The sequence below is a fragment of the Chelonia mydas genome, chromosome 11, assembly GCF_015237465.2.
Source record: "Chelonia mydas isolate rCheMyd1 chromosome 11, rCheMyd1.pri.v2, whole genome shotgun sequence".
NCBI lineage: Eukaryota > Metazoa > Chordata > Testudines > Cheloniidae > Chelonia > Chelonia mydas.
Window position 1 is genome coordinate 74,762,284 of NC_051251.2, and position 27,750 is coordinate 74,790,033.

General features: G+C 56.8%; 2 protein-coding genes across 7 annotated transcripts in view; one reads left to right on the forward strand and one right to left on the reverse strand.

Annotated features, from left to right (window-relative positions):
* The window catches only part of SLC19A1 (solute carrier family 19 member 1), a 40,993-nt gene extending 19,183 nt beyond the window's left edge, over window positions 1-21,810 (forward strand). For both annotated transcript variants that reach the window (XM_037912564.2, XM_037912565.2), the window contains exons 3-6: window positions 13,412-14,156; window positions 16,552-16,744; window positions 17,847-17,988; window positions 20,229-21,810. In XM_037912564.2, the coding sequence (XP_037768492.1) occupies window positions 13,412-14,156; window positions 16,552-16,744; window positions 17,847-17,988; window positions 20,229-20,408 (1,260 nt within the window). In that variant the 3' untranslated portion in view covers window positions 20,409-21,810. The remainder of the gene's footprint in view (window positions 1-13,411; window positions 14,157-16,551; window positions 16,745-17,846; window positions 17,989-20,228) is intronic.
* A 3,299-nt stretch (window positions 21,811-25,109) lies between these two features.
* The window catches only part of COL18A1 (collagen type XVIII alpha 1 chain), a 239,589-nt gene continuing 236,948 nt past the window's right edge, over window positions 25,110-27,750 (reverse strand). For all 5 annotated transcript variants that reach the window (XM_043525804.1, XM_037912360.2, XM_037912359.2 and 2 more), the window contains one exon: window positions 25,110-26,972. In XM_043525804.1, the coding sequence (XP_043381739.1) occupies window positions 26,759-26,972 (214 nt within the window). In that variant the 3' untranslated portion in view covers window positions 25,110-26,758. The remainder of the gene's footprint in view (window positions 26,973-27,750) is intronic.

A 27,750-nucleotide genomic window follows, 5' to 3' on the forward strand; every position in this document is an offset into this window, starting at 1 on the left:
CTAACCAGTTTATTTGAGCATGAGCTTTCGTGAGCTACAGCTCACTTAGAATTGGTCTGAAATCAACAAGATGAAATTCAGCAAAGACAAATGCAAAGTACTTCACTCAGGAAGCAAAAATCAAATGTACAACTCCGAAGTGGGGAAGAACAGGCTAGGGGTAGTTCTCTGGAATAGGATCGGGCAGGGCGTGTTAGTGGGTCACAAACTGAATGTGAGTCAATAACATGATGTGGATGTGAAGAAGGCTAATATCATTCTAAGGTGTAGTAACAGGAACGTTGGATGTAAGACATCGGAAGTAATTGTCCTGTCCTGCTTAGCAGTGGTGAGGCCTTAGCTGGAGAACTGTGTTTAATCCTTAGATTCATGGAGTCTAAGGCCAGAAGAGACCACTGTGACCATCCAGTCTGATGCCCTGTACAGCACAGGCCAGAGACCTCCCCCCAAAATAATTTTTTAGAGCAGATCTTTGATAAAAACATCCAACCTTGATTTAAAAATGGTCAGTGCTGGAGAATCCACCACGACCTCCGGTAAATTGTTCCAATGGTTAATTACTGTCACCATTAAAAATTTATTCCTTTATTTCCAGTCTGAATTTGTCTAGCTTCAGTTTCCAACCATTGGATTGTGTTAGACCTCTCTCTGCTAGATTGAAGAGCCCATTATTAAATATTTGTTCCCCATGTAGGTGTTTATAGACTGTGATCAAATCATCCCTTAATTTTCTTTTTGTTAAGTGAATAGATCATATTCCTTGAGTGTGTAAGGCAGGTTTTGAATCCTTTCATCATTCTTGTAGCTCTTCTCTGACCCCTCTCCACTTTGTCAAATCCTTCTTGAATTGTGGGCACCAGCACTGGACACAGGATTCCAGCAGCGGTTGCACCAGTGCCAAATGCAGAGGTAAAATAATCTTTCTACTCCTACTCGAGATTCCCCTGTTTATGCATCCCAGGATCACATTAACTGTTTCGGCCCACTGGGAAATCAAGTTCAACTGATTATCCACCATGACCTCCAAATCTTTTTAGAGTCCCTACTTCCCAGGATAGAGTCCCCCATCCTGTAAGTATGGCTGACATTCTTTGTTCCTAGTTTTGTACATTTACAGTTAGCCAAATTAAAATGCTTATTGTTTGCTTGCTCCCAGTTTACCAAGCAATATAGATATCTGTCAATCAGTGTCCTCCTCTTTATTTACCACTCCTCCAATTTTTGTGTCATCTATAAACTTTATCAGTGATGATTTTATGTTTTTGTTCTAGTCATTGATAAAGATGTTACATAGCATAGGGCTAAGAACTGATTCCTGCATGATCTCATTGGAAACAGACCTGGTCAATGTCAATTCCCTGTTTACAGTTACATTTTTTGAGACTTATCAGTTAGCCAGTTTTTCATCCATTCCATGTGTGCCATGTTCATTAAATATTGATCTATATTTTTAATCAGAATGTCACGTGGATCCAAGTAAAATGCCTTACAAAAGTCTTATTATCTCTACATTATTACCTTTATCGATGAAACTTATAATCTCATCTGAAAAAAGACATCAGTTTAGTTTGACAGGATCTATTTTCTGTAAACACATGTAGATTTGTATTCATTATATTATCGTCCTTTAGTTCATTATTAATTGAGTCCCCTATCAGCAGCTCGATGTCTGGCTGACAGGCCTATAATTACTTAGGTCATCCTGTTGACCCTTTTTAAAAATGGGCACAACATTAGCTTTCTTCCAGTCTTCTGGTAACTTCCTCTCTGCTTCAAGACTAACTGAAAATGAACATTAATGGTTCAGCAAGCTTCTCAGCCAGCTCTTTGATAACTCTCAGATGCAGGTTATCTGGACCTGCTGATTTAAAAGTGTCTAACTTTAAGCTTCTCTTTAGCATTCTCCAGAGATACTAATGGAATGGAAAGAGTGTTCTCACTGTACTATGAGACTCCGTCATGTTTTTTCCCCAAATACAGAACAGAAATATTTATTGAACACCTCTGCCTTTTCTTCATTATTATTGACAATTCTACCATTTCCATCTAGTAATGGACCAATATCATAGTCAGGATTCTTTTCATTCCTAATATGTGTTAAAAACTTGTAGGCTCATAGACTTTTAAGGCGAGAAGGGACCATTGTGATCATCTAGTCTGACCTCCTACACATCTCAGGCCACACAATCTCACGCACCCACTCCTGTAATTGTCCCATAATCTCTGTCTGAGTTACTGAGATCCTCAAATCATGACTTAAAGACTTCAAGTTACGGCGAATTCACCATTTGAGAATCCACTCTTGTTCAAACCAACTAGTGACCAGCTCCTCCTTATTGTCCTTAACTCTCTTAGTCATAGAGTTGTCCTGGAGTCCTTTGGCTTCCTGTATCAATTTTCTACAATTCATAATTTCTGATTTACATTCATTATTATCGTCTTCCCCTTTCTTCCATTTGTTTTATATATATAAAAAATATTTTTTACAGCTGCCTTCATTTCCCTTCTAAACCAGGCAGTTTTTCTAACCAGCACAATCTTCTTCCTCAGTTGTAGGATTAAGACTCATTGGGCATCTAGTAATGTGTTCTTAAATGATTCCCAATTATCCTTTACATTTTTCTGATTAAACTCCTCCTCCCAGCTGATTTGGTTCATAATTGTTTTCAGCTTTGTGAAATTGGCCGTATTAAATTCTGGGTGTCACACTTTAGGAAAGATGTGGATAAATTGAAAAGTCCGGAGGAGGAGAGCAACAAAAATGAGAAAAGGTTTAGAAAATCTTATCTTTGAGGAAAGGTTTAAAAAAACCGGGGCATCTTTAGTCTTGAGAAAAGAAGTCTGAGAGGGGACCTGAGAATATAATGCAAATATACGAAGAGGTGTTATCCAGAGGAGGGTGATCAATTGACCTCCATGTCCCTTGAAGGTAGGACAAAAAGTATTGGGGATAATCTGCAGTATTGGGGATAATTTAGGTTAGATATTAGGAAAAACTTTCCAATTATAAAGGTAGTTAAGCTCTGGAACAGGCTTCCGGGGTGTGTGTGTGTGGAATCCCCCTCAGAGGTTTTGAAGAACGGGTTGGACGAACATCTGTCAGGGATAGTCTAGGTTCACTTGGTCCTGCCTCAGTGCAGTGGGCCGGACTAGATGACCTGTTGAGGTCCCTTGCATCCATACAGTTCTATGGTTCTTATTGGCTTCAGCTCCCAAGAGCAAAGCCTGATGCTACCTGGCTGGTCTTCTGTGGGAACATCTCCTGGCTGGGCCTGAGCTCCCTTCTGAGGGGCGATGGGGTTCGGCGGGTCTGGGCTGTGTCCTCTCTGGAGGGTGAGGGAGGACGGTGAGTGGCACCCTTGTGTGCAGATGATCTCCTCACTCAGTGGCTGCCAGCGCTCTAGCCCAGCACTGAGTGTCCCAGAGAGGAGCGGGGAGAGGCCAGGCTGGGTTGGGATTTTGGAGGAGTGATGTGGTTGGTGCGGAGGGCAGTTCAGGTCTCGGGATTGTTGGGTGCTCTGCGCCTCTGACCTTGCAGGTGCCTTGTGCAGTGCGACTGTTGTCACCAGTGAGCCCCCCACAGATGGCACCCCTGTGCGCTAGGCTGTGGGGGGGCTGTGAGAGCAGGAGTCAGAGCGGGTCCGTGAGGGTTGGTAGCCTCCTGCCCCGAGTCTCAGAGACCCTTTCCACCACAGAGGTGGCTGGACATTTCATCTCAGTGCTCCCCTCCGGTTGTAGCTGATGCCCCGAGCTAGCGTGTGCCGCTCTCTGTCCTGTGGGACCCCTCTCGCGGGCGGGGTCTCCAGAGCCCCATGCTAAGGGGCTGATCTCCCGTCCTGGGCAGGGGGGACACGGCCAGCCAGGTGAGGTGATGGGCCTTGAGCTCGGTGACCAGGAATGTGCCCTGCACTGAGCTGCCAGCATGGCAGGGGCTGGCCTGTGGGGGCAGGTGGGCTGCTCTGTCTCTCACTCAGGCCCCTCTGCAGCTTCCTGACGGGAAAGTGACTTTAAAATAGCATCTCGATGGCCAGGGGTCGATCTCTTCTGATTGCTGAGGGGAAGCTGCCCGGCCCACCCCTCCTCGCGCCGTCCCTGCAGCGCGGCCTGGCTTAGTTCACTGGTGCAGGGAGAGATCCCTGCTGCACTGAGGAGTGTCACAGGCGAACGGCTAGACAACGCCAAGCAAAACAAGTGTCATGTTACCCGCACAGCCCCTGAGCTAGCGCGAAGGAGACCCTGTGCCCACCCCCTGCTGCCACTGACCTACCCCTGCCGGCCCCTCCCAGAGAGTAATGGGGTCATGTGCTTCCATGGGCCTTTCATCGGAGGTTATCCAAACTCCGTGACATAAGTGGGTCAGTGTTGTTCCTGCCCCCCTGTCCCTGCCCCTGCGGCTGTTGCAAAGAGGCCCGGTGGGCTGGGGGCAGGCGAGGGAGGGGAAGGGGAATGGGCACTGTGGGGGAGGGCAGCAACGGGTGGGCAGGGCCTTGAATCAGCGCAGGCTGAGAGTTCACTTTCTGCACTGTGCCCCCAGCTGCCAAGGGGCCAGATGAAGCCCAGCGCCTCCGTGAATCCTGGCTGAATGCTGGGAACGGTCCCCCTCACACAGATAAGGAGAGTCCTTCTCTCACCCTAGTGGCAATGGAGAACCCAGCCCCTGCTGGCTGACGGGGCACAGGCAGCCGAGCCGGGCGGCGTTGGCGAGGAGGGGTGCCGCAGCGCCGGCTCCTGGAGACGTTCTCTGCCTAGGACAGTGCACTGTGTGCGCACTGTGCAGCCTCCACGCTGGAGTCGTTACTCTCCGTCCTCGCAGCCCGAATGGAATTACATGTCACAGCCCTGGAGGGGGAAATGCCAAAGAAACCCACCGCAGGAGCATCGAACCTCAAAAAGGGGAACTGCACAGAAATGGGAGGCTAGTGAAATGGAAATTGAAAGCAACATGCCAGGGTGAAATGCCACCAAACGGCATGGAGACTATTAAAAACACCATACTAGAGGATCACACTAAATGAATACCACAAATGAAAAAAACAAATCAGTATGAGGATCAAAAAAATGCCACCATAGCTAAATAAGGCCTAGAGGCCAAAAGGCCTCTCTACAGCCTGTTTCTTCCCTCTCAGGTGCCTGGCTTTGCACTGGGGGGGGAATTCCAGGGTGAGGAGTTGCACAGAAGACCCTGGAAGAGATACTGCAGCCAGTTGAAAAACAGGGAAAAGGATTTGCCCAAATCCAGCTGTATTTTGCATTGCGCTGGGCTTGGGAATGTGCTGACGGACTCATTCCTGCGCTGGAAACATCATGCTTTTGGAGGAAATGTTCGTGAAATCGGAATTTTGGAAAAGTGGAGATTTTCAATATTGAACCTCCCCCATGTGACTAAACTGGAAAATCCAGATTGTCAACACAACCCCCCAATCATGGAAATCTAAACAACTGCCTCAACCCTTACAGTGTCCATTGTGGGGTTGAAGCTGGACAATTTTTTGGAAAAATAATTAAAAAAAACAATTTTGAAAAAGTATCTTCCTATGTCCAAATGCCAGATTTGAACTGTTCTCTTTGGTTTGCAGCACCAACAGACCCATGTGATCCTCTGGATGGTATAATTATTACACCATAAATGAACCCTGCCCGGCTTTCCTGGTGGCTTAGGTTTTAACCCAATTAATCGCCTTAACAAGGAGCAGTTTCTGCTTCTCTGGAAAGCCTCGGCTGGAGTGCACCTGGCCAAGCGCACGCGGTCTGGCATGGGGGTTACAATGTGCCAAGGACTGGTGCAGAACACCGCATGGACTAGGTCATGTCACCCTTGTGCTCCGTGCTCAGGGCCTCCCTTCTGCCTCGCTTCCCAAGAGGTCAAATTTCAGAGCCATCAGCTGTGGCTTCCTGTGTGAGCAGTTTGGGTATGTGCTGTGGGAGGGGGAAAAACAAGGAGCTTATAAAGAAAGAAACGTGTTTACAAAGGGCTTTTAAAATGTGCCCGTTTTAGTTAATCTTTCTGTGCCCGGTGCATGTGCAGAGCCTCGCCAGAGAGGGCACCAGCAGAGCTCCATGGAAGCAGGCCTGTCTGATGAACGCTGCCCTGCCAGTCAGTGTGTTTGCCCTAGCTCTAGGGGATTATACTAACAGTATTAGGGGTTAGGTGTAATGCCTGTGACTACATCAGCCGAGATGATCTACTGGTCTCGGCTGCCTGAAAATCAATGGATGCACCTTTAGTTTGGGTAGTGTCTTCCATATGAGCCACAGCCCGAAGTGCTCTGCAGAATCCGCTCGTGGTAGCGCGAGGGGCAGGGCGAGGGATGGGAGGCAAGGGGCCTGTACTGCTGGCCTCGTGGGCTGAGCGTGGGATTGCTGCTCTCTCTGACTCGCTCCCCGTCCTGGGCAGGGCCGCTCAGAGGGCCGGGAGAGGCTCGTCTGGGGACTCTGCACAGTTATCAGGCCACGGCTGCTCAGCAATCCTGGCCGGCTGGGGAGATTCAGAAGTGTGGGGAAGCAGGGCAGGGGCATCCGGTCTTTCTGAGGACAGGGAGTCTCCCCTACCCTGCTGCCTGCACCTTCCTGCTGGTGGCAGTGGGGAGGGGAGATGATCTCTGGGCACTCTCGCTGGTAACGCTGTCCAGCAACTCTCTCCACTCTGGTGACTAGAGGGCTGTGTCCTCTTGTGCCTGCACTGACTTGCTGGGACGGTGGCTGCTGGTGCCCCTGTGAGGTGTCCAAAGTGGTTTTCTGAATGACTGTGGAGCTTTGTGAGGCTGCAGTCACAGAATCATAGAATCGTAGGACTGGAAGGAGCCTTGAGAAGTCATCTAATCCAGTCCCCTGCACTCATGGCAGGGCTAAGTTTTATCAGACCATCCCTGACAGGTGTTTGTCTAACCTGCTCTTAATCTCCAGTGACGGGGATTCCACAACCTCCCTAGGCAATCTATTCCAGTGCTTAACCACTCTGACAAGAAGTTTTTCCTAATGTCCAACCTTAACCTCCCTTGCTGCAATTTAAGCCCATTGCCTCCTGCTCTGTCCTCAGAGGTTAAGAAGAACAATTCTTCTCCCTCCTCCTCATAACAACCTTGTATGTACTTGAAAACTGTTATCATGTCCCTCCCCAGTCTTCTCTTTTCCAGACTAAACAAACCCAGTTTTTTCAATCTTCCCTCATAGGTCATGTTTTCTAGACCTTTAATCATTTTTGTTGCTCTTCTCTGGACTTTCTCCAATTTGTCCACATCTTTCCTGAAACATGGCGCCCAGAACTGGACACACTACTCCAGTTGAGGCCTAATCAGCGCGGAGTAGAGCGGAAGAATTACTTCTCGTGTCTTGCTTACAACAATCCTGCTAATACATCCAAGAATGATGGGCACTTTTTTGGCAACGTTGTTATACGGTTGACTCATATTTAGGTTGTGATTCACTATGACTCCCAGATCCCTTTCCGCAGTACTCCTTCCTAGGCAGTCATTTCCCATTTTGTATGTGTGCAACTGATTATTCCTTCCTAAGTGGAGTACTTTGCATTTGTCCTTATTGAATTTCATCCTGTTTTCTTCAGGCCATTTCTCCAGTTTGTCCAGATCATTTTGAATTGTAATCCTAGCCTCCAAAGCACTTGCAACCCCTCCCAGCTTGGTATCGTCCACAAACTTTGTAAGTGTACTCTCTATGCCATTATCTAAATCATTGATGAAGATATTGAGCAGAAATGGACCCAGAACCGATTCCTGCGGGACCCCATTTGTTATGCCCTTCCAGCATGACTGTGAGTCACCGATAACTACTCTCTGGGAATGGTTTTCCAGCCAGTTATGCACCCACCTTATAGTAGCTCCATCTAGATTGCATTTCCCTAGTTTGTTTATGAGAAGGTCATGTGAGACAGTATCAAAAGCTTTACTAAAGTCAAGATATACCATGTCTACCGCTTCTCCCCCATCCACAAGGCTTTTGCCACTGGTAGCAAGGTTCTTCTCTGGGGAGTATCCCAGCACGCAGCCTCTGTGGGCTCTCACTGGATGGGTAACACCCAACCCTCTTCTGAGAGGCAGTGTGGAGCTGGACACGTGCAGCTGGGAATGCAGTGGCTGTGTAAGAACAAATAGCAGCAGCTTGGCTGGAGAGCGCCCGTGGCTGGGATCTTCACTGTCTCCTGGTAAAGTCACACTCACTTCTGCTGTTCTCTGCCCCACGCCGACTGCTCAGTTCCTGGCCTAGGCAGGCAGCTTGGGAATGGCTGGATGAGCACACTAGCCAGAGTCCCTTCTGTTCTTTATTGTGCGAGAGCAGCGCCTGGTGCCTGAGGGAGAACAGGCCGCATTGTGCCAGGAGCTGTACATGCATGCAGGGAGGGGTGGTTTTATAGGGGGGCACTGAGATACAGAGAGATTGAGGGCAGATTTTCCAGAGGTCACTCCCAGTGCACACATCTGTGTTATTGCGGGGTTTGGGCCGTAAGCTGTGAGGGTCCTGTGCTAACATGGACACTGGCAGAGCTGGCGAGGGCCCGTTCCAGGCCCTTTTGCTGAGTCCGTGCTAGTTAGGGGAACCCTTTGCCTTTCTCTCTAAGCTCTGGAGTTGAAGCTTGCCTGCTGCTGCCCTGGGTCCTGGCTCTGCTGTGCTCCCCCTCTTTGCTGGTGATTACCCAGAAGCCAATGCACCCCTCTTGGCGTTGTGTGGGGAGATCAGGCAGAGAGAGGCCACTGCGTCTGAGTGCAAACCCGAACCAATGAGCCACGTGGCCATCCCCTGGAATCCGCCGCCACCGCTACAAAGATGAGGGGAGACAAAGGGGTGGCTGAAGTGTGTGCGTGCAGAGTGTGTTTGCAGCTACTAGAGATCTTCCATGAGCCAGGAAGCCTCAGCCCTGAGAGCAGACTGTGCACCTGGCCTGTGCTTCCCCTCTTTACGGGGGTGCTTCCGCCTCCCTGGACCGCCTCTGCAGTCTGCCTTGCTCTCCCTCTCCCAGCTGTCGCCCCATCTCTCCTGCACTGGAGGAGAGGAGGAGACTTTATACTGCTTAAAATACCAGTGGCAACTCTTCACGTTCCCCCAGGCAAGCCGCAGAGCTTAGCCCTGTGTCCTGGGCTGTCAGCCCAGCACTGAGCTCCCTGAGGGCAGGAGGGGCTCCCTGCACACGCGCACACACCGGGGCCAGCAGCAGAAGCGGGCTCTGGCACACGCAGGCCCGGCAGTCACTCCTTCAGTAGGGGCGGCCTGGTGGAAACATTCTGCCTCAAGATTGCTCTCTTCTCCCATGGCTGTGAGTCCTTCCCCCTCTGTCGCACCAGTCCTGGCCTCCCCCATTGACAGTGCTGTGTGTTGGCTGTCTGCTGGGCCTGTACACACCGGGCTGTGGCATGGCGGCCTTGCCCTGAGGCAGTCTCTGACCCTGCAGAGGAGCTGGGAAGCAGTGGGTGGGCGGGTGCCAGGCATTCCCGTGCTGTGGAGCTCTCTGCACTGCCGGCAGGAACACGGGCTTTGCATGGGAGAGGACTTTGGCTCCGTGCTAGCGTGCCTGGGGGGGGGGGCCAGGCTGGGAGCCCCGCGCTGATGATTTTCATGCAAAGGAATGCTGAGCTCCGGGCAAAGGCATCTGCTCAGCGCTGGGCCCAGCACAAGGTAGGCTGTTGAATTCACTGAGATAAGGGACCCAGGATTTTATTAAGAGGCTTGGCCTCAGTAATGAGGCTGCGGCGAGCGGCCTGCTGCTGTGCGTAGGGCCCAAACTGTAACCGTGATTCTAAGACCCCAAAGCTCTTGGTAACTTGCTCTTGGCGAGGCGGTGCAGGAAATAACTCCATGGAGACACGGCCGTCCGAGCGCTAGGTGGCTGGCACAAACCGCACAGTGCAAGAGCGCTTTCACTTTATTTAGTCTCAATCACTTCCACACATCCACAACCGGTTCGTAAAACACCCCAAAATCAATAATTACCGAAGTCTGGAGCTGGCTTCGAGTGGTACAAGGACAGCAGGCCAATTGGCCAGTCTGCCTGCCTGCCGTTGGGGACCCTACGGTGTGCCCACAAAGTGCTCCCGCTGCGTCCACCGGCCCCATACTTTCTCTCCTTGTTTGTTTGGCTTAGGGTAACTATAACATGTCAGTAAAAAAATCTGTTAGAACAGTTTCAAAGTTTAAACAAGAGGTTTCCTCAAACCATGAGTTAGATGTGTTTTTGCAAAGTCCACATGACTTAAGGGCCCTGAGGAACACATCCCAAAGGGCAGATACAGATAATCTTCCTGTTTTTCTAAATCACATGGATCAGCAATTTCACCAGAGCTCTTACCACGAAGGACAGTGGGTCACCCCCCTGCTTGGCTGCTTGCTCAGCTATGCTAAGGCTGCTGCAGAGGCCTGCTAAGCTCTATTGATTTAGCTGTTTTTGGCAATAAGGATGCTAACTGATATTCCAGTTATTGGTAGTGGTCCCGGCATTTTGATAGTCTGCCAAGATCTCCCTGTACGAAAGGACACGGTTTTGATTGTGTTACCCCTTTTCCCACTGGCTCCAGCAGAACCTCTGAGAGTCAGTGTTTGCCCCTGGCTTTCACAGACAGGCCGTGCTGGAATTAACCTGCTGCTCCCCCGCACATTGCACGGTGCTGGCTGGTCGGCTCCATTTGAAAGGGATCCCACCGCACTCAGTGCGTAACCTGCTCAATAGAGGCGTGTTACTGGGTGCAAGGTCATCCAGAAGCACAGCCTAAGCCCTTCCCCAGCTCCCCACTCGTGGCCTGCATCATGTACTTCTATCAACTGAAAGAGGCTCGTGAACGTGCCTGCCTGGGGTGGGGGGGGGCTTCAGATTCAGGCTGACCACAGGCCCTCCCGCCCACTTCCACCGGAACTGGGGAATGTTTGGTGGGGAGCAGGGCCTGAATCATCCCCCCTTCGGATGTACCCTGGTGTAGGGAGCGGAGATGCTTCTGTGGCAAAGTGCAGTGTGAGCTGGCTATGGGACAATGGGTTCCTGTGACACTCTGTACCTTGGGGGAGCGCCCTGTGACCCCCATATTTCTCATTTATATATAATGGTGATCTTGCATATGAAGCACGCCCTGTAAGACATCAGGGGAAAGGTTATGAGCTGCTGAAAGTCGCTATTCTATCTAAATATGTACATCGTTAGCGCACATGAAGTTATGAGATTGTGTAGTATGGTTGTCAGTAAAACGTGCAGTGAGTTGCGGAATCGGCCAGATATTATCTCCCTAGAGACAACAGCAAGTAAAGTAACCAGTGTCCGGGCAGGTGACAAATAACCATCAACCACCATTGTTCAGCATGGGAGCTACAGTTCAGTGACTCACCAGCATAAGGCCACACCAGGGGAATTGTTCAACCTTGCCTGGGGACTCAGCAATGCCCCCAGACATGCCTGGACTTGTATTCTCCAAGCACATGGACTAAGGGTATAAAACAGAACATAGGGGACCCATGCTTGGCCTTTTCTTCTCCCCGCACTTATGCTGCAAGCAACAAGGACGCCGAGAAGACTGAAGACTCCAACAGAAGATACTGGCCCAGGTTTCAAGGGTGAAATCAGTGTACTTTGAACTGCAATATCCAGTGGGGTGAGAAAAGCTGCTTAATTTAGATGTTGCCCAGTCTAATAGGGTTGAGAGTTTAGACTGCGTGCTTATATTTTCTTTAGGTAAGCACTCTGACTTTTTGCCTATCACTTATATTCACTTAACATCTATCTTTTATCGTTAGTAAACTTGTTTTACTGTTTATCTTTACCAGTGAGTTTACTTGCAGTGGCTGGTAAATCTGCTCAGGTTTGCAAAGGCTGGTGTGTATCCACTCTCCATTGATGAAGTAGTGAACCAATTAATAAACTTGCAGTGCGATATATTCCTGAGGTACAAGGCTGGGAGAGGGGGCGATTTGGCTGGTGCCTTTCTCTGGGTGATTGATGAGTGGCTGTGGGAGCATTCATGCAATCTATACTCCTGGGGGAATTCCGCGCCACTGTGCATGCCCAGAATTTATGTCCCCTGCAGACTTTCTAATGGGGAAGCAAAGGGAAGCCACAAGAGCAGTCTTGCGACCCTCCCCAGCAGTATGTTTCGGGTGCCCAGAGCAGCCTGCAGAGAGGTAAATCGCTGTGGGGCAGGAGGCGGGACGGGGGAAGACCCGGCTGGTGGCTCCTAGCCTGAGCCAGGCTCAGCTGTTTGGCCTGGCTGGGGCTGGGGAGGATGGGACTTCCTTTTCTCCTGCACAGCATCCAGGGCCAGGTCAGACCCACCCCCAGATTTCTCCCTGGCTGCAAGAGCAGGAAGCTCTGCAAACTCCAACCCCTACCCCCGCTTCCTGCAGCTATCGCTCCTCAGCTGCAGGGGGAGGGATCCCTGTACCGGGAGCTGCTCCACCATCCACCTAACGCTCGTGCATCCAGACTCACTCATACCCAGACCCTCCTGCTGAGCCCTACTCCCCCTGCACCTGGATCCCTACCCCACCAAGCCTCAATCAGCTGCACCTGGATCCCCACGCCACCAAGCCCCACTCGCCCAGCATCTGGACCCCCCCCCCTTAAGCCCCCAACACCCAGACCCCCTGTTAAGCTCTATCCCCCCCAGACCCACCCCCCCGCTGAGCTCCAACCACCTTCACCTGGGCCCTCCTGCAGAGTCCCATTACCATTGCACGCAGAACCCGCCAAGAAGCCCCTGTGCATCTCGATTCCCCCTGCACCCAGATCCTCGCCTGGCAGAGTTCTTGGCTGCTATGCTGGAAGCCCTGGCTGGGTGATGAGGAATTTGGGGTGTTTCTGACTCCAACAGTTTGCTGAAGTGCCCAGCCCTCAGGGCTCCAGAGCAGACCGGCTTCCAAAGCTCAGCTCGTGCAGTCCTGTTGCTAGAGCAGTGGTGCCCAAACTTTTCCTCTCGCGTCCCCCCGACCTGTAATAGAGTGTGTCTGTGCCCCGGGCCCGGAGCGGAGTCCTGGTAGCTGGGAGCTGAAAGCAGGGGCCCGTGGCCGGGGCTGAGGGCCAGGAGCAAAGCTGGGACTACTGCTCTGGCTGGGGTTTGGGGCCAGGGGTGGGGTCAGGGCAGAGCTGGGGCTCCCTCCTTGCCCCTTTGGGGGGGCTGGCCCGGGCCCTGCCATGCCCCCCCAGATGTTCTTCCGTGCCCCCACAGAGTTTGGGGACCACTGAGCTAGAGCACTGCAGCGCAGAGTTGTGATGTGTGGGGGGGCTAAAACGAGGTGCCAGGATCTGTATTCAGGCGTCTGTGGTCAGCCTGGTCCCAGCCCCCCAGTCAGAAGGTGGAGCCGCCACCAGCCTGCGCCACGTCCTAGCGTACCTGCCTCTGCAGCCTTCGTGTGGCGACGTGGATGTGAGCGTTGGGGCCCAGAGCGTGCCCGTTTCCTGCTCTCACTGGTTTGCGTTGCCTTGCAGGTGACCAACGAGATCATGCCCGTCCTGTCCTACTCCTACATGGCCGTCCTGGTGCCCATCTTCCTGCTGACGGATTACCTGCGCTACAAGCCGGTGCTGGTGCTGCAAAGCCTGAGCCACATCTCCATCTGGCTGCTGCTGCTCTTCGGCACCGGTATCCTGGCCATGCAGTTCATGGAGTTCTTCTACGGCATCACCATGGCAGCCCGCGTGGCCTACTCCTCCTACATCTTCTCGCTGGTCACCCCCTCGCAGTACCAGCGCATGGCCAGCTACTCCCGCGCCGCCGTGCTGATGGGGGTCTTCACCAGCTCGGTGCTGGGGCAGCTCTGCGTCACGGTGGGCGGGGTGCCCTTCATGACGCTCAACTATGTCTCGCTGGGGTTCATGCTCTTTGGGCTCGTCCTGACGCTCTTCCTGGAGCAGCCCAAGCAAAGCCTCTTCTTCAACCGGCGTGACGGCCCCTCGCCCTCGGAGCTGGACAGGATGCAACCCGGCGGGGGCAAGCCAGTGCCCCCCGCACCCTCCCGCTGGCGCAGCTCAGCCCTCTTCCGTATGCTGAGGGAGCTCGGCACCATCGCCAAGCTGCCCCAGCTGCGGCTCTGGTCCCTCTGGTGGATCTTCAACTCTGCCGGCTACTATCTCATGCTCTATTACGTGCAGCTCCTGTGGAGTGAGATTTACCCTACCACGGACAACAGGAAGGTCTACAACGGCGGGGTGGACGCTGCCTCAACGCTGCTCGGTACACGGCCCTGTCTGCCTCCGGGGGTCCCCCTCGCTCCCCTGCAGTGCGTGGTGTCCAAAGGGGTCTCCGGGGGCTCTTGTAGCGCTACCCGGCAGGGGGACAGAGGGAGGGGCTCTGGAGGCCAAGGGGATTACGAGGCACGTTCTGAGCCAGGCACTCACTCCCCAGGAACACACCGCATGTGACCTCGCTGGGCTTTTCTGAAACAAAAGCTGCTCGGCCCAGGGGATTAGCTCCCAGCTGGATGCGAGTTGCTGCTCACAGCCTGCCTCCCTCGCACTGCGTGTCCCAGCCCGGCATGTTTCTGTGCCAGGCAGGCCCCTGCAGGAATGGCAGCGGGCGGGGTCTAGGAGTCCCTGCCAGGCAAAGGTCTTCTCTGCAGCACAAAGCGTCCCATGACTTAGCGGATGAGATGCCAACCCCTGTGTGTATGCTCCGATTTGGGTTTAAGAGCCATTTAAACATGTCTCTAAGTGACGTAAACTAGACCCCAAATTGGTTTAACCCCAAATCAGCATCCACACAAGGGGTTTGCTCCCATTTAACTAAACCAGTTTGTTGTCTCTCCGGTTGTCACATGGGTGCAGCTTGCCCATGTAGCCACGGGCTGAGTGCAGGAGCCCGGCAGACGATCTGCCCCCAGACTGGAGAGCTTCGCCTCCGTTTTCACGAGCACTGAGCTCACGATTTAATCTGGCAGCACAGAGGCTGTCTGAGCTGTTGCACTCAGCCGAAGCATGCATGGCATAGCAGCCTGCAGAAGGCGCGCCCCGAGCCAGTCCCACAGCTCCAGCTGTAGCCAGAGCTCTGGGGCTGTACCGCGTTGGTTCTGGAGGGTGCCGTGGTAAAGCTGGGCCTGTCCATGCAGCAGCAGGTTGGGAAAGCACTTAGCCAGGGGGCATCCCTAGCCACTGAACCTCCTCCCAGGGACTCTCTGAGTTAAAACTCCTGGGTATGCAACAGCTCACACCTGTTAACCTCCTGGCACGTGGGCCATGCTCCTCATGGGACCCATCTGGACTCCGCAGGGGGCTGAGGTGGCTGTGTGCTGCTCCCGAGGGGCATCCCGGGTTGTGAGACGCCTCACCACCGGCTGCCCTGAGCAGGAAGCCGTCTTGTCTGTGCGTGTGTAGCTCTGCTCCCTGAAACCAGCAGCCTCTGGACCCACAAGCACTGACTTCCCGGTCTCCGCAGACTCGCCCCCCCGGTGCAGGCTAGTGACAGACACACAGCAAGCCCCGAGTCGTGGCGCAGCCCCTGTCGCTGCCATGCTCAGAAGTGACCAGGTAAGCTGTTCCCGGAGAGACAGCATGCACCCAGCTTGACTGGCACAGCTCAGGGTCAGGCCTTCAGAACAACTCAGCACGGAGAGCGAGTCAGTGACAACAAACAGAAGTTTATTTACGAAGGTTAAAATTTAAGAGCACCAGTAATAAGAACATCAGGTGACATGTAAAACAAAGGGGATAACGCTTCCTAGAGTCTAAACTGAACTCTGCCAGGCTAAAGTCCTTGTCTACAGCACCTTCTCCCCCCGAACAACCGCCCCACAGCACAAGCCCACGTGGCCCGCTAGTGTCCTCGGTGAACGATGAGCCAGGGGTCTGAGCCCCTGCTGAAGTGCAGCCCCTCGTAAGGCTCTTCTCCCCCATTGCTTGTCCTCGGGTGAGCTCCCCCTTGCTTTCCCATCAGCCTGCTTTTCCTGTTCACGTCACATGCCAGTGGGGCTTGCATCGTCGCTGTCCATCAGGGAGAGGGGACTAGCCAGGCATGTGTCGGGCACAAGCCCGGGCTGTCCACACGGCCTTGGGACAAACTTTAAAACATGATTTCAGCACATCTGCACACTTCCTTTGCTAGTGTCGGTACGTGCATTTCACAGTGGCATTAGCCAGCAGTGTGTCAGCACTTGAGCCGTCACAGGACGCTCTGTGGATCACTCCTAGGAGCGCAGTGTGTTGGGTGCAGTGAGTTTGTCGGTCCGGGAGGAGTTGCTGGCAGAGAAGTGAGTCCTTTGCTGTTTTGCATTGAGGGCTGGCTGAAGGGAGGTGACAGAGAGCGGTGATGGCTGCATGGCAGGCCGCAAGCGCTTAGCACGGCCCCCCAGACTCCACGCAGCACCGCGCTCACAGCCGTACTGGTGCCTGCCAAGTGAGTGTGTCCCACGGGAAAGGCAGAGCCAGGGCTGTGCTGGACGTGGCAGGGCTGGGAGGGCAGTGCCATGGCAGAGTGACTGTGAATGCCCTGGGCCTGCTGCTCATTCTCTGGGGCAGATGGGCAGGTGAGCGCTGTGCTTACAGAGGCCCAGCTGCCTGCATCTGTTCCTTGCATGCTGCCATCTCGGTGTGGCCCCGGGTTACTTCCTGCAGTCACTGACGCCTTGTCTCCCCAGGTGCCATCACCGCCTTCTCCGCGGGCTACGTGAAGATCCGCTGGGCCCTGTGGTCGGAGCTGGTGATCGGCGGCGTGACGGCCTTCCAGGCGGGGCTCCTCTTCCTGATGAGCACCACCAGCAACATCTGGCTCTGCTACGGGGCCTACATCCTGTTCAGGGGCTCCTACCAGTTCCTGGTGCCTCTAGCCATGTGAGTTGGGGGGGGTCTCGCTCTGCTGGGTCCCCCACTAGTGACACGGACACAGGTGTATAGTCCTGGCTGCAGCTGGACGCCGGGTCTGCCACCCCCCCGGCAGGCGCGCTGGTATCAGAGTGCAAAGAACGTGGGCTGCGGCGCGGGGCTGGCGGCTGGCCCTGAGCTGCGCCTGGGGGCTGGGCTCCCAGCAGAGGGGCAGGGCCAGTGCAGCCGGGGCTTTCCAGTGGGGCCCCTCAGCCCACATCCAGAGAGGCCTGCTGACCCTCGCTCTCCAGGTTGGCGCAGTGCCTAGTGGGGCTGGGTGGCACAGGGGGTTCGTGTGAGTTGTAGGTGGGACCGTTTCCAGTGATGTACCTCCCAAGCCCCTGGCCCTTGACTGGTCCAGGCCTGGGCTGGTGCAGGTCACGGCCGTGCTGGCAGTGCCATGGACGCAGCTCGCATGGCACCGGCCTTCTCCAGCCCCTTACAGGCGTGGGCACAACAGCACCACTCCCTGCAGCCCAAAGCACACTGGAACCGGAGCCTGCAGGAGTCCCAGGCCCGCAGCACCCCCCAAGCACAGCCTCTAGGGCTTAGATGGGCTCGAGCTGCCCTGGTGCGGAGGGGGCAGGTCTGCCTCCCTGAAGGCTGAAGCAGCGGAGAGAAGCCCACTGGGCCACGGGCACTGCGCAGTTAGAAGCAGTGCCAGGCTCTGCCAGCCTAGGGCAGGAGGTGGGCATGCCAGGAACTCCACGTGGCGTATTTCCTGTGGGATTTTGGGAGGTGCTGAGTGAGCACAACCTCTCAGACCCTGGGCGCCTTGAGTGCTCCCGTAACTAGGCGCTTGATAACGCCCACCCTGTGCCTCTCATAGAGATCCCAGCTGGGTCGCACAGGCCCTAGCCAGGAACTCCCACCCCTGCCCTATAAACAGATGGACGTGTCACATGCACAGGGGAACGGATCCCCTCGGCCGGGCCAGGCAGGGCGCTCACGGCACTGGCTGAGGAGCTGGCCGTATGTTCGCCGCCAGACACAGACGCCCTGTCGGTATTTGTACGGTCGTGGCTTTGCCTTGTCCAGCTGAGTGACTGCTTTCTTCTCGCTTCGATGGCAGTTTCCAGATTGCCACCTCCCTCTCCAAAGAGCTCTGTGCCCTGGTGTTTGGCGTGAACACCTTCTTTGCCACCGTCCTGAAGACCATCATAACCATGATCATATCAGACAAGCGGGGCCTGGGCCTTTCGGTGCATCCGCAGGTAAGGGGGCTGCTCAGCTTCCCCTGGGGAGCCGCTCAGGAGGCCGAGCGGGTCGGGTTGGCCCAGGCTGAGAAGCCTATGGACAGGCTGGTTGGTAGCTGGGCAGGATAAGGGAACCCCCTGACCACTGTTCCCACAAAGCTGTGCGCATGCGCGCGCACACAGACCCTGAACCCCGTGCACACGGCGTGCACAATTTGCACAGAAGACATTTTTTGCGCACACGGCCTGTGAAAAATTAGAGGGAACTTTGCCCCCAACAGCCATGAAAGTAGCCCCATGGCGAGCAGGGCAGGGGTGTGACTGGCGATCGGTATTGTTCGCCTGGTTTGCCATCTGGATCTGCCCTGGCTGGTTACTGCGCCTGTCCTAGACCCGTGTCATGGTTAAACCCCTTTTGCACTTGAGCGGGCCCCTGCCGGATGGCGCTGCAGGCCAAGTTAGCTCATGACAATGTGTGGGCCCCCAGCCTGGCTTCCTCCCTGCCCCTTCCCCATTGTTAGGGAAGCACCTGCTACAACCTCAGCTGCAAACAACCCCCCCCCATGCGCATTCCCGACTGACGTACCTGTGCGGCATTGAGTCAGCCGAAGAGGGTTAACTTCACCATGTGTCCCATTTTTAAAGAGCCCTAGAGCCCCAGCAAAGCCTTGGAAAGTGCCCTCAGCCCACTGTGCGCGGGGACCAGTGCCCTGGCTGGCTTGGACAGGGAGTGGTTCATGGTTTGCCCGGGGAGCCAGGTCTGTGCTTCTCTGCTGCTCACTTTCCCAAATGGGAGCTGAGCCCGAGGGCTGCCGCGTTCCCCAAGCCCTGGGAAATGAACACGTGCTTAGGAGCAACTCACTGGGGAAAAAGGCTGATGGAAAAATATGGCACCCTTCCAAGGAGGTTGGTGGCTGGACAGGGGCAGAGTTAAGGTTGTTTGGGCCAATTTAATAGTGTTCCTGTCATAGAGCCACCACTCACCTGGAGCACCCTCTTGTGACAGGCCATGGCATGACTAGTGTGCCTGCCTCAGTTTCCTTCTCAGGTAACCCAAGGACTCTACACTAGGCTCTCTTGCCTTGGTAGTACCCCTCCTTGGGGCTGGTTTATTACAAATTTTCCAAAACATAACTCCCCAAACGGTGTAGTTATCAGTCCAGTGTACGTAGTCTTTAAACTCCCATGACGTGACCCCCCACATACCACACGCCAGCATCTTCTGCCTCACCTGGGCTCCTCTTGTGTCCTGCCAGGACACCCCCCAAGCTGTCAGCTGGAATGCAACCCTGCTCTTCCCAGCGGGACCCAAAGCCTTTCCGGTCAAAGAGGGGGGTTTCGCTCCAGCCTCTCATCCTTGCCAGTAAAGCATCCCTCACTCCCCTCAGCCCACTCTCTCGTCTCCTGGGTCCAGCCCTCCATTGTGGGGACAGGGCCAGCCTTAGAGAAAATGGCACCCTAGGCGAAAATGTATTTTGGTGCCCCAGCCCGTGCTGCCTCCCCACATCCCCCCATTGCCCCTGGCCCCCACTGCCTCCCCCCTATTGCCCCAAGCCCCAGGCTTGCCCTGCTCCTTGCCTCTTGACCAGGGCGCCCTGGGCGGGGATGTCAGGGGGAAGCTCATCCACTGCTTCCGGGCCTCTGCCCGCAGCTTCAAGCCAGCAGGCACCTTCCTCTACTGCTCTCCTGGCCTTCCCCGGGAAATGCCTGCATCTCCCTTCTGGGACCACGCACAGCCCCTGGCAGCTCTCACCAGCCCCATGCCTGCCCGCCAGGGTCTCTGACACTCAGCCCCCGCCAACCTTTTCGGTCACTCTGGCTGCCCTGCCCTCTTGGCTGGCTGACAGGGTGCCCCTGTTCTTTGCTGGCAGAGGGCTGCCCCCCAGGCTGGGCCCAGTAGCTGGGGGTGGCCCAGCTTCCGTTCTCAGCGCTGGTGAGCGAGAGCCGTAGCCCACGGGGAACAACCCGCTTACGGCTGTTCCCTTAGGCTGTGCGCTCGCCATGATTTTCTGCCGCTTCTCCAGGCCCTGGTGCAGCTGGGCCCCCCCGGTCACACAGCAGTTATCGGGGAGCTACGCGGCTACCTGCCCCTGGATACAGAAAGTGCAGGGAGGGGCACGGGGTCAGCCCTGTCCCCCCCCCACCCCAGCTACCGTTAACCTCTTGGTGCCAGCCAGCCAGGCAGGGCAGTGCTGGGTGACTGGCGGGGGGCAGGCTGTGGGTTTAACCTGGGCTCCTGGGCGCTCTCTCCCCCTCAGTTCTACGTGTACTTCGCCTACTTCACGCTGCTGGCGGTGGTGTACCTGGGGGCAGCGGTGTGCGAGGCCGTGAGGCACCGCCGGGGCAAGGAGCCGGCCTTCGCCAAGGAGCTCTGCAGCCCCGCTGAGGAGGCGCCAGGGAAGGAGAGGAGCTCGGAGCCGGGCAGCGTGCACATCTGAGCGCAGCTGGGAGAGGAGACGCGAGGGAGCGGCCTACGTGCAGACCCCAGCCCCATCACCGTCCCAGGGAACGGCTGGCCCGTCCCAGCCAGCAGCCAGCCCTGCCGCGGTCCTCTCACCTTCCTCGCAGTGTCAATGCGCAGCTGAGAAAGCCAGGAGCACAGGCCTGCAGTCCTGTCCTAGCTCGTAGGGGCCGTCCATCCCCAGGCTGTGCTCACCCTTGGCCCCCAGGCTGCCACTCCTGCCCGCGCCGCCTCTCCCATCACAGCCTCAGCGCCGGCAGAAGCTGCACCGTGCAGACCCCAGTGCTAAGAACGGCCTTTGAGGACAGAGCGGCGCCAACCCGGAGATCCCATCCCAGCGCCAGGCCTGCTGCTTTGAGTGACACGGCTCCGTTACTGATGTGGTTCCTGGGCCGGGTTTTCCAGACACTTTTGCGTGCGCACACACTCATTCGGGGTGACCTGTGCCAAGCTAACCAGAAAATTGGGGGGGCGGGGGAGGGAGCTACACCCAAGATGCTGCTAAGACAAGCCATTGAGGGCCTCTGGTGTCAGCCCTCATGGGTCCTGTGTTCCAGCTTTGCCCCACAAGGGCTAGAAGTGTGCTCTTCGTAGTGAAAGCTGAGGGTCCCGTGTAATCACCTGACTCCAGGCTCTGGGGCTTGGAGCACTGCACCGAATTGCCTCTCCCCCCATGCACTGCTTCGGCAACTGTCTGAATGGCACCTGTGCAGCCACTGCAGCTTCTCTTGCCCCAGCCAGCTGCTTCCTGGCTCCCCCGGGCCCCTCTGGCGTTGAATCTGCTGCCGCACCGGGGGGAGGGGGGCTGTAAGCGCAGGGGAGCAGCTGGCAGCTCAGCACAGGGCTAGGGGGCCCATTGCTGCCCTTAGACGCTGTGCTCCTCTGGGGCCTGCAGCCTGCACGGTGGTGTCTGGGGGAGGTGCCTGGCCAGTAGCAGACACCCCGCTGTGACAATCTGCTGAGCGCCCAGCCTTGTGTGCGATGTCGCTACCCTTCCCCTGCCCCCAGCCCCAGCCTGGGGGCGTTTTAATACTGCTAAGCTGCGTGCCAGCTCCCAGCCATGCCAGCAAACACTGCAGGGCTCTGCCAAGCCAAACCGTGCCTTAAACTGAACCCCCCAACGCCCGCAGTCCCCAGCAACATCTCCCGCCGGCGGCCAGCCCCTGGCTGCACACGCTCACGCAGTAGTAATATTTTTGCGGCTTTAAAGAGCCCATACACTGAGCCTGCTAGCTTCCTGGGGGCGGACGCACCCGCCCTCCCGTTAGCGCACACCCCCTTGGCTGGTCACAGGGCTAAGTGCTACCACGGGTCAGGAATAAAGCTGGACGGTTACACGCAAGCAAAAGTAAAATGACCCCGTGTGGCCTAACACCCGATGGACCAACTGAGCCTCTCATTCAGCGCCGTGTTTCTCGCCAAGAGGCTGGCCCAGCACAGCTGGCTGGGCTCCCAGGCAGGCCCTGCGCCGAGGGCAAAATGCTTGGGCCCGACGTGGCACCCAAAGGTCCGTGACCCTGTGACAAGAGGGGGCCCGGTTCCTGGTGATGTCCCAGCCCCTGCTGCCTTGTATGTAACTAACACAGCCAGGCCCTAATACTCCCTTGACGCTGGAGACAGGGAGGGGTCTGCCGCCCGCCCGGGCCCTTTCGCCCTGTTGGGTCAGACTTTGACGCGTACTAACGAGTAGCCAAGGCCTCAGCCCGGGTTACTACGGACGTTACGCTGACCTCGCTCACCAGCGTGCCACGGGCCGTCAGAAGAGAGAGGCCGGATGCCCAGTAAACCAGGCTGTCACCGCGGTGGGGAGATGCCGTGCTGTCTGCGCCCCTGCGTGTTCACCTGGGGTCCCTTCGCGGTAACTGCCCCTGCCCTGGCTCTGCCCGCCGCCGGGCTGGGCAGATAAGCCCATGCCCAGCCTGCGTGCGCGACGTGCCCACGGCAGGCCTGACAAGCACAGCAAATACCTAGGCCTCTCTCTCGTGCCCGCCCACGCTGTGTCACTGGGCCCTGGCACTGCTGAGCCCCAGGGCTTGTGTGGCCAGCAGCCCCTCCCCCCCCCGGGCTGGCGCAGCGCCCTAGCAGGGGGCATTGAGGGCCTCAGCTCTTCGCTCAGGGCTGCATGACGGCTGAGCCGGTCCTGTGTAAAGTCCGGCCTGGCACGAGGGCTGTTGTGCTGGGTGCAGGGCGAGGCTCTGTCTGCCACCCTCCCCGGCACCTGGGATGGGATGCTGGCTGGAAAGGCCCTGCCTGCCTCTCGTCCCTCTCCCCAGGGTGCATTGCTGGCCACCGTGGCAAGGGCAGCTGCCCTTGCCTCATCCGCGTGCCTGGTACCCGCTGAACTCTGAGCTGGCCTCCGGCAGGAAAGGGCCCTGGGGGCTGGGCATAGGTCAGGGTGTCCCAGGAGCCTGGACTCAACCCCTGGCCCCAACACCCTCACTCCCAGCCAGGCCCCGTGTGCCATTGCTCCAGCCCAGCCCCAGCGCAGGGGGACAGGCGCAAGGGGTCACCCTGGGGAAAGAGGGATCTACCCCCCCAACAGAGGCCCTTTTCCCTGCACAGCTCCAGCCCACCGCCTGCTGCCCCCTCCCAGCTGCACATGCACCCAGGCAGCTGGGCCCCGGCACTGGCCAACAGAGCCTACGGCATGGCCACAGCACCTGGGGCTGGGAGGCCCTGGACGCTGCTGGGATCCAACACCCTCTTTGGGATTTCAGGGCCTGCCCTTAGCTCCCAGGTGTTCAGCTCGTCACTTTCCTAACCCCTGCTGGACAGTTGGTGTGAGATTCTGGGGGGCACCGCAGTGCCGGGGCACCAGGGTCTGGGCTCCGTCTGGCACCATGGCACTGGGGGCCCAGGGCTCCATCTGGTGCTAGGGCTGCAGGGACTTGGGGCGTCATCTGGCACCATGGCACGAGGGACATGGGGGCTCTGTCCAGTACTGCGGCGCTAGGGGCTGCGGGGACCCGGGGCTCTGTCTGGCGCCGTGGTGCTAGGGGGTGCGGGACCGTCGGGCAGCACAGCATGGGGCTCCATCCGGCACCATGCTGCTTGTGCCCGGCAGCAAAAGGGGAAGCAGCGAGCTGGTGCGGGGCTGGATTTAACACCAACACTGACTGCTAGGCCTGCGCTCAGTAGTTATTGACATTTCACCTTTCCATGGGGAGCCGCAGCTGGGGCTGGGTAAGTTCAGGGTCCCTCGACCTGTGGCCATGGAGCCGGGGAATCGGCTCCTAGCACAGCACCCCAGGGGCAGCCCTTGGGCCTCTTCCCGCAGCCAGCCCGAGCCCAGGCAGCGTCCACCTGCACCGCACAGCCTGGGGGGGTCTCAGCTTCCCGGGCACTCACACGGCCCAAGGAACGCCGAGCCTGGGAGCTGAGGCTTGCCAGTCCCGAGCCAAGGGCCTTGTCATGCCAGCAGCAGGGCTGTGACTGAGGGGCCAATGCAACAGGAAAGCTGGGGCGGGCAGGGGGTGTGTGCGCAAGTTATTAGGCTACTGCCGCATCAGCATCCTGAGGGGTCTCATGGTACCAGCCTAAAGGTGTGGGGACCCCCCCAACCGCCTTCCCATCAACCACGAAACCTGGCTCCACTCCAACAGGAGCTGGACATTTCTCTGAACAAGAGCATCCAGAGTGACCCCAATTAACCACGACTAGGCTTTGCCAAATTCATGGTCCACTCTGGTCAAGTTCAGCCATCTGATTGTAAAAGGTCAATTTCATGCTTTCAGATGTGGTGGTGTAACCGTGGGGGTCCCGACCCAAAACGGGGGTCTGTGGGATTGCCACGCTCACTTCTGTGCTCTGCCGGCCGGGGAGCTGCCTTTGCAGCTGGGCGGCCAGAGAGCAGCGGCTGCTGTCCGGGCACCCAGCTCCGAAGGCCACACCCCGGCCAGCAGAGCACAGAAGGGAGGATCACAGGGTATGGGGAGTCATCACTTTTGCGGGGGCAGGGCCGGCCTTAGAGGTGGGCGACTGTGATCATGGCACCATGGTCCCCCACAGCCTGCTCAAGGCCCCTTTAACCTGAGTGCTGGGCCCAAAGCCAGAGAAGGGCAAGGCTGAGGGTGCCCCAGCCAGGGGCTCCTACCATGAACCAGGCTCCAGCTGCTAGTCCCGGCCGGGCTGGGGAGAGACGGGACTTCCTCTTCCCCTGCACAGACAGCATCAGACCCACCTCTGGGAACCTCCCCGGCTGCAGGAAGCTCCACGGCTGCTCTGACTCCACAGCCCACCCTCACGTCTGTGCTGCCCTCAGAGCTGGGCTCCCAGCCAGCCAGGTCCCGGCCCTGGGAGCGGCCTCTGCAGGGGAAGAGGAAATCCCTCCTCAGCCCAGCCCAGCCCCTGGAGTCTGGCACAGGACAGGAGCCCCCCGCCCCTAAAACAGCCAGATTTCACAGTCCCTGATGTGTTTTTCATGGCCGTGAACTTGGTAGGGCCCCAGTGGTGACATTCTGGAAGGGACAGTAAATCTCATGTCTCAGGGTGTCAGCCAGACTCGAACAGAAACCAGAATGAGACCAAACGTGGATACTGCACAAGACGAACCTCAGATCTGCTCCACGCAGGTGTTCCTCTGACCTTCCACTTGGAGGAAGCCAGAGTCCAGCTGCTGCATTTCTTAAGGGCTAGCGACCATGCATTCACACCCTCTTCGCAGCCAAGTGACTGGGAGTACGAGAGGAGACGTTCCTTTATTCAGTGCCTTCAGAAAAGGTTTAAAGAACACAACTGACAAAAAAACAAAAATCCACAGGCTTTAAATTGCATTAATTACACAAATACAGTAGACAAGAAGAAACGGGAATTGTGTGACTTGCACAGCCTTTATGGTAATAATTTCAGTACAATAAGAAGCTAGTTAAAAATTTAGCACCTCAGATTTCCAAAACTGATTAAAAAATCCTTTAGACATTAGTGCTTCACAAGTACGGTACATGAGGAGTATAAAAGTGTGTGGAAGGCTTCTGGCTTGGAGGTGGGACGTTCTTCTGGAAGTGATGCTCAGCTGCAACATGGGACCTTAAATCCCACACCCAGACGTTCCTAACATTCAGACTTGCCCGTTGCGGGCTGGGGCTCCCTCTGGAAGTCAGGGTTTATGGCAGCAAAGAAGCACCTCCACCCCGTAATGCTCATGGAGGTCACAAACCCTCCTGGCCCTGACACCCAGTATTGCTAGAAGAGGTACTTTTCAATCTGCCCTCTGGAAACTGTCAAACTTCCCCCGCCCCCAAGCAAAGGAGAGTACATCCAGTCCCCTCGTCAGCGCACGCTCCCTAACCAGAGTAAGGCACATGTTGGCCAGGGTTTGGTGTGGATCGGCTGGGCTAGCCTGCGGAGGGGACGCCCGGCTAGCCAGTGCCCTGCGATGAAGAAGGCACTGCCCAGAACAGTTGGGGTGGGGATTCGGGCTCCATTCGACTTTCCTCTTATAACAAACCCGTTCCGTTCTTCCGAAAAGGACCCAAGTCTGCTTTCAAAGGACAGCCCGCCCCTCTGAGCGGCTCCCGAAGTACTGCCCCACTGCCCCACTGCCAGCTTACCCATGCCATGGGGGGAACCCACTTCTCACCACCCACTGCAGGGAGCAGGGCTCTGCTGGCAGGAACCCCACTGCCAGCTCAGAGGCGCCTGTGGCTGGGGGCCTGGCCCCACTCCAGCTGCCCTGGAACAGAGGGAAGAGGGGAGGCGAAGCCAGGGGCTATCAGACCCAGCCGAGGGGGAAGCCGACCCGCAGACCGGGACACAGCTAGGGACTCGGGGCCTTTCGCCCAGCTGAGTCCCCGCAGGGTGCGTGGTCCGCGACAGACAGCAAAGCCCTGGGATGCCCTCAGACCGTGCGGTGACAGCCCACCCTGCTCCGGCTGCTCCCGAGGCCAGAGTGCTGTCCAGCGGGGGCAGTCACCCACCCCACAGCGCGAGGACCGGCCGTGCAGCCAGCTGGGCCTCCCCGTCTCCACGAAGAGCATCTCGTGCTCCAGCACCCTGCGTGGGGACCGCGGGGCCCTCCCTGTGACGACCGTCCTAGCAAGGGGGCAAACGGAACCAAGGGGAGTTCACCCAAGAATACAACTAACCTGGTTAAATATGAGGGGGATTAAAAGAGAGCGCCCCGCTGCATCTGCAACGGAGATGAGGAGAGTCAGCACAGCCAGCCGGCTCAGCCCTCCACATGCTGGCCGGCGCCGGGCTGGAGTTTCAAACTAGCTCAACACTCTTTGGCTTTTCATCTGCTTCTCTGGGAATGGCTGTGTGAAGGGGGAAGCGGCTGCCCCATGGGGGTCCCTCCTCTCTGTGCTCCGAGGCGCGGGCGGGGGCAGGTCACTTTTTGGAAGAGGTCATGAAGCTGTTCTCGATACACAGGACGATGAAGGCGTTCTGGCAGCTGCTCACCTTCTGCTCCAGGAGCTTGCCCGAGGCCAGCGAGGAGGCCTGGCCCGTCACCACGCTGTTGTCCGTCCTCCATGTCTCGCAGTAGCTCTCTGTGAGCCGGTGGCCCTTGGCGTCAGAGCCGTGCCACACGTTCTTCTGAGGCCTGCAACACAAGACAACAGCTCACTGCCAAGCCCGTGGGCATGAGCAACGGCTGGAGTGACACGGTTTGCCAAGAGACCCTCCCAACCAACCCTGGCCTCCCTTCCAGGAGCAGCAGGCTAGGCCGGAGCCGCCAGGGCTCCCTACCTGCAGCTTCCCGGGTGGCAATGAAACACAAAACCCGGACTGCAGGGAGGGGGGACGGGATCGAACCCGCCCTGGGGAGGCAGGCTGGAAAACCGGAGTTTCCAGAGCAGTCCAGCACGGAGGCCCCCTGCTCAGCGAGTGTCACTGTTTGCACAGGCCCCCCACCACCACATCCAACCCCCCAGATTCCTCCATTCCCACAAACAAAGCCAAGAGAGGCCCTGAGGAATACGGCCCAGTGAGCCCCCCCCCAGCCTGGGGAGGGGGTGGGGGTTCTCCCACACAGAGGGGAGCCCGACTGGCTGGACACAGCCGTGCTAACCAGGCAGAAAGGCCGGCCCAGAGTTCACGAACACCGGCCACACGTGGCCCTGTTTGAGCCAGCACTAGCCAGAGATCTTAAAACACCCGGACCAAGGAGATCCGCTCCCTCACTCTTCCTTGCCCGTTACCGCACGCTGCTCGTTACACAAAGGTTCTGCCCCCCCTGCCCAGCTTGGTGACTGTGGGCACCTTGCAGGAGTCAGCTCCCCACCGCCAGCTACACGGCTCTGCTTCCCCGCACGCAGGGCAGATCCGGGGAGCAACCTGCAATCCAAGCCCGTGGGAATTAGCCTGGGGTGGGCACTCAG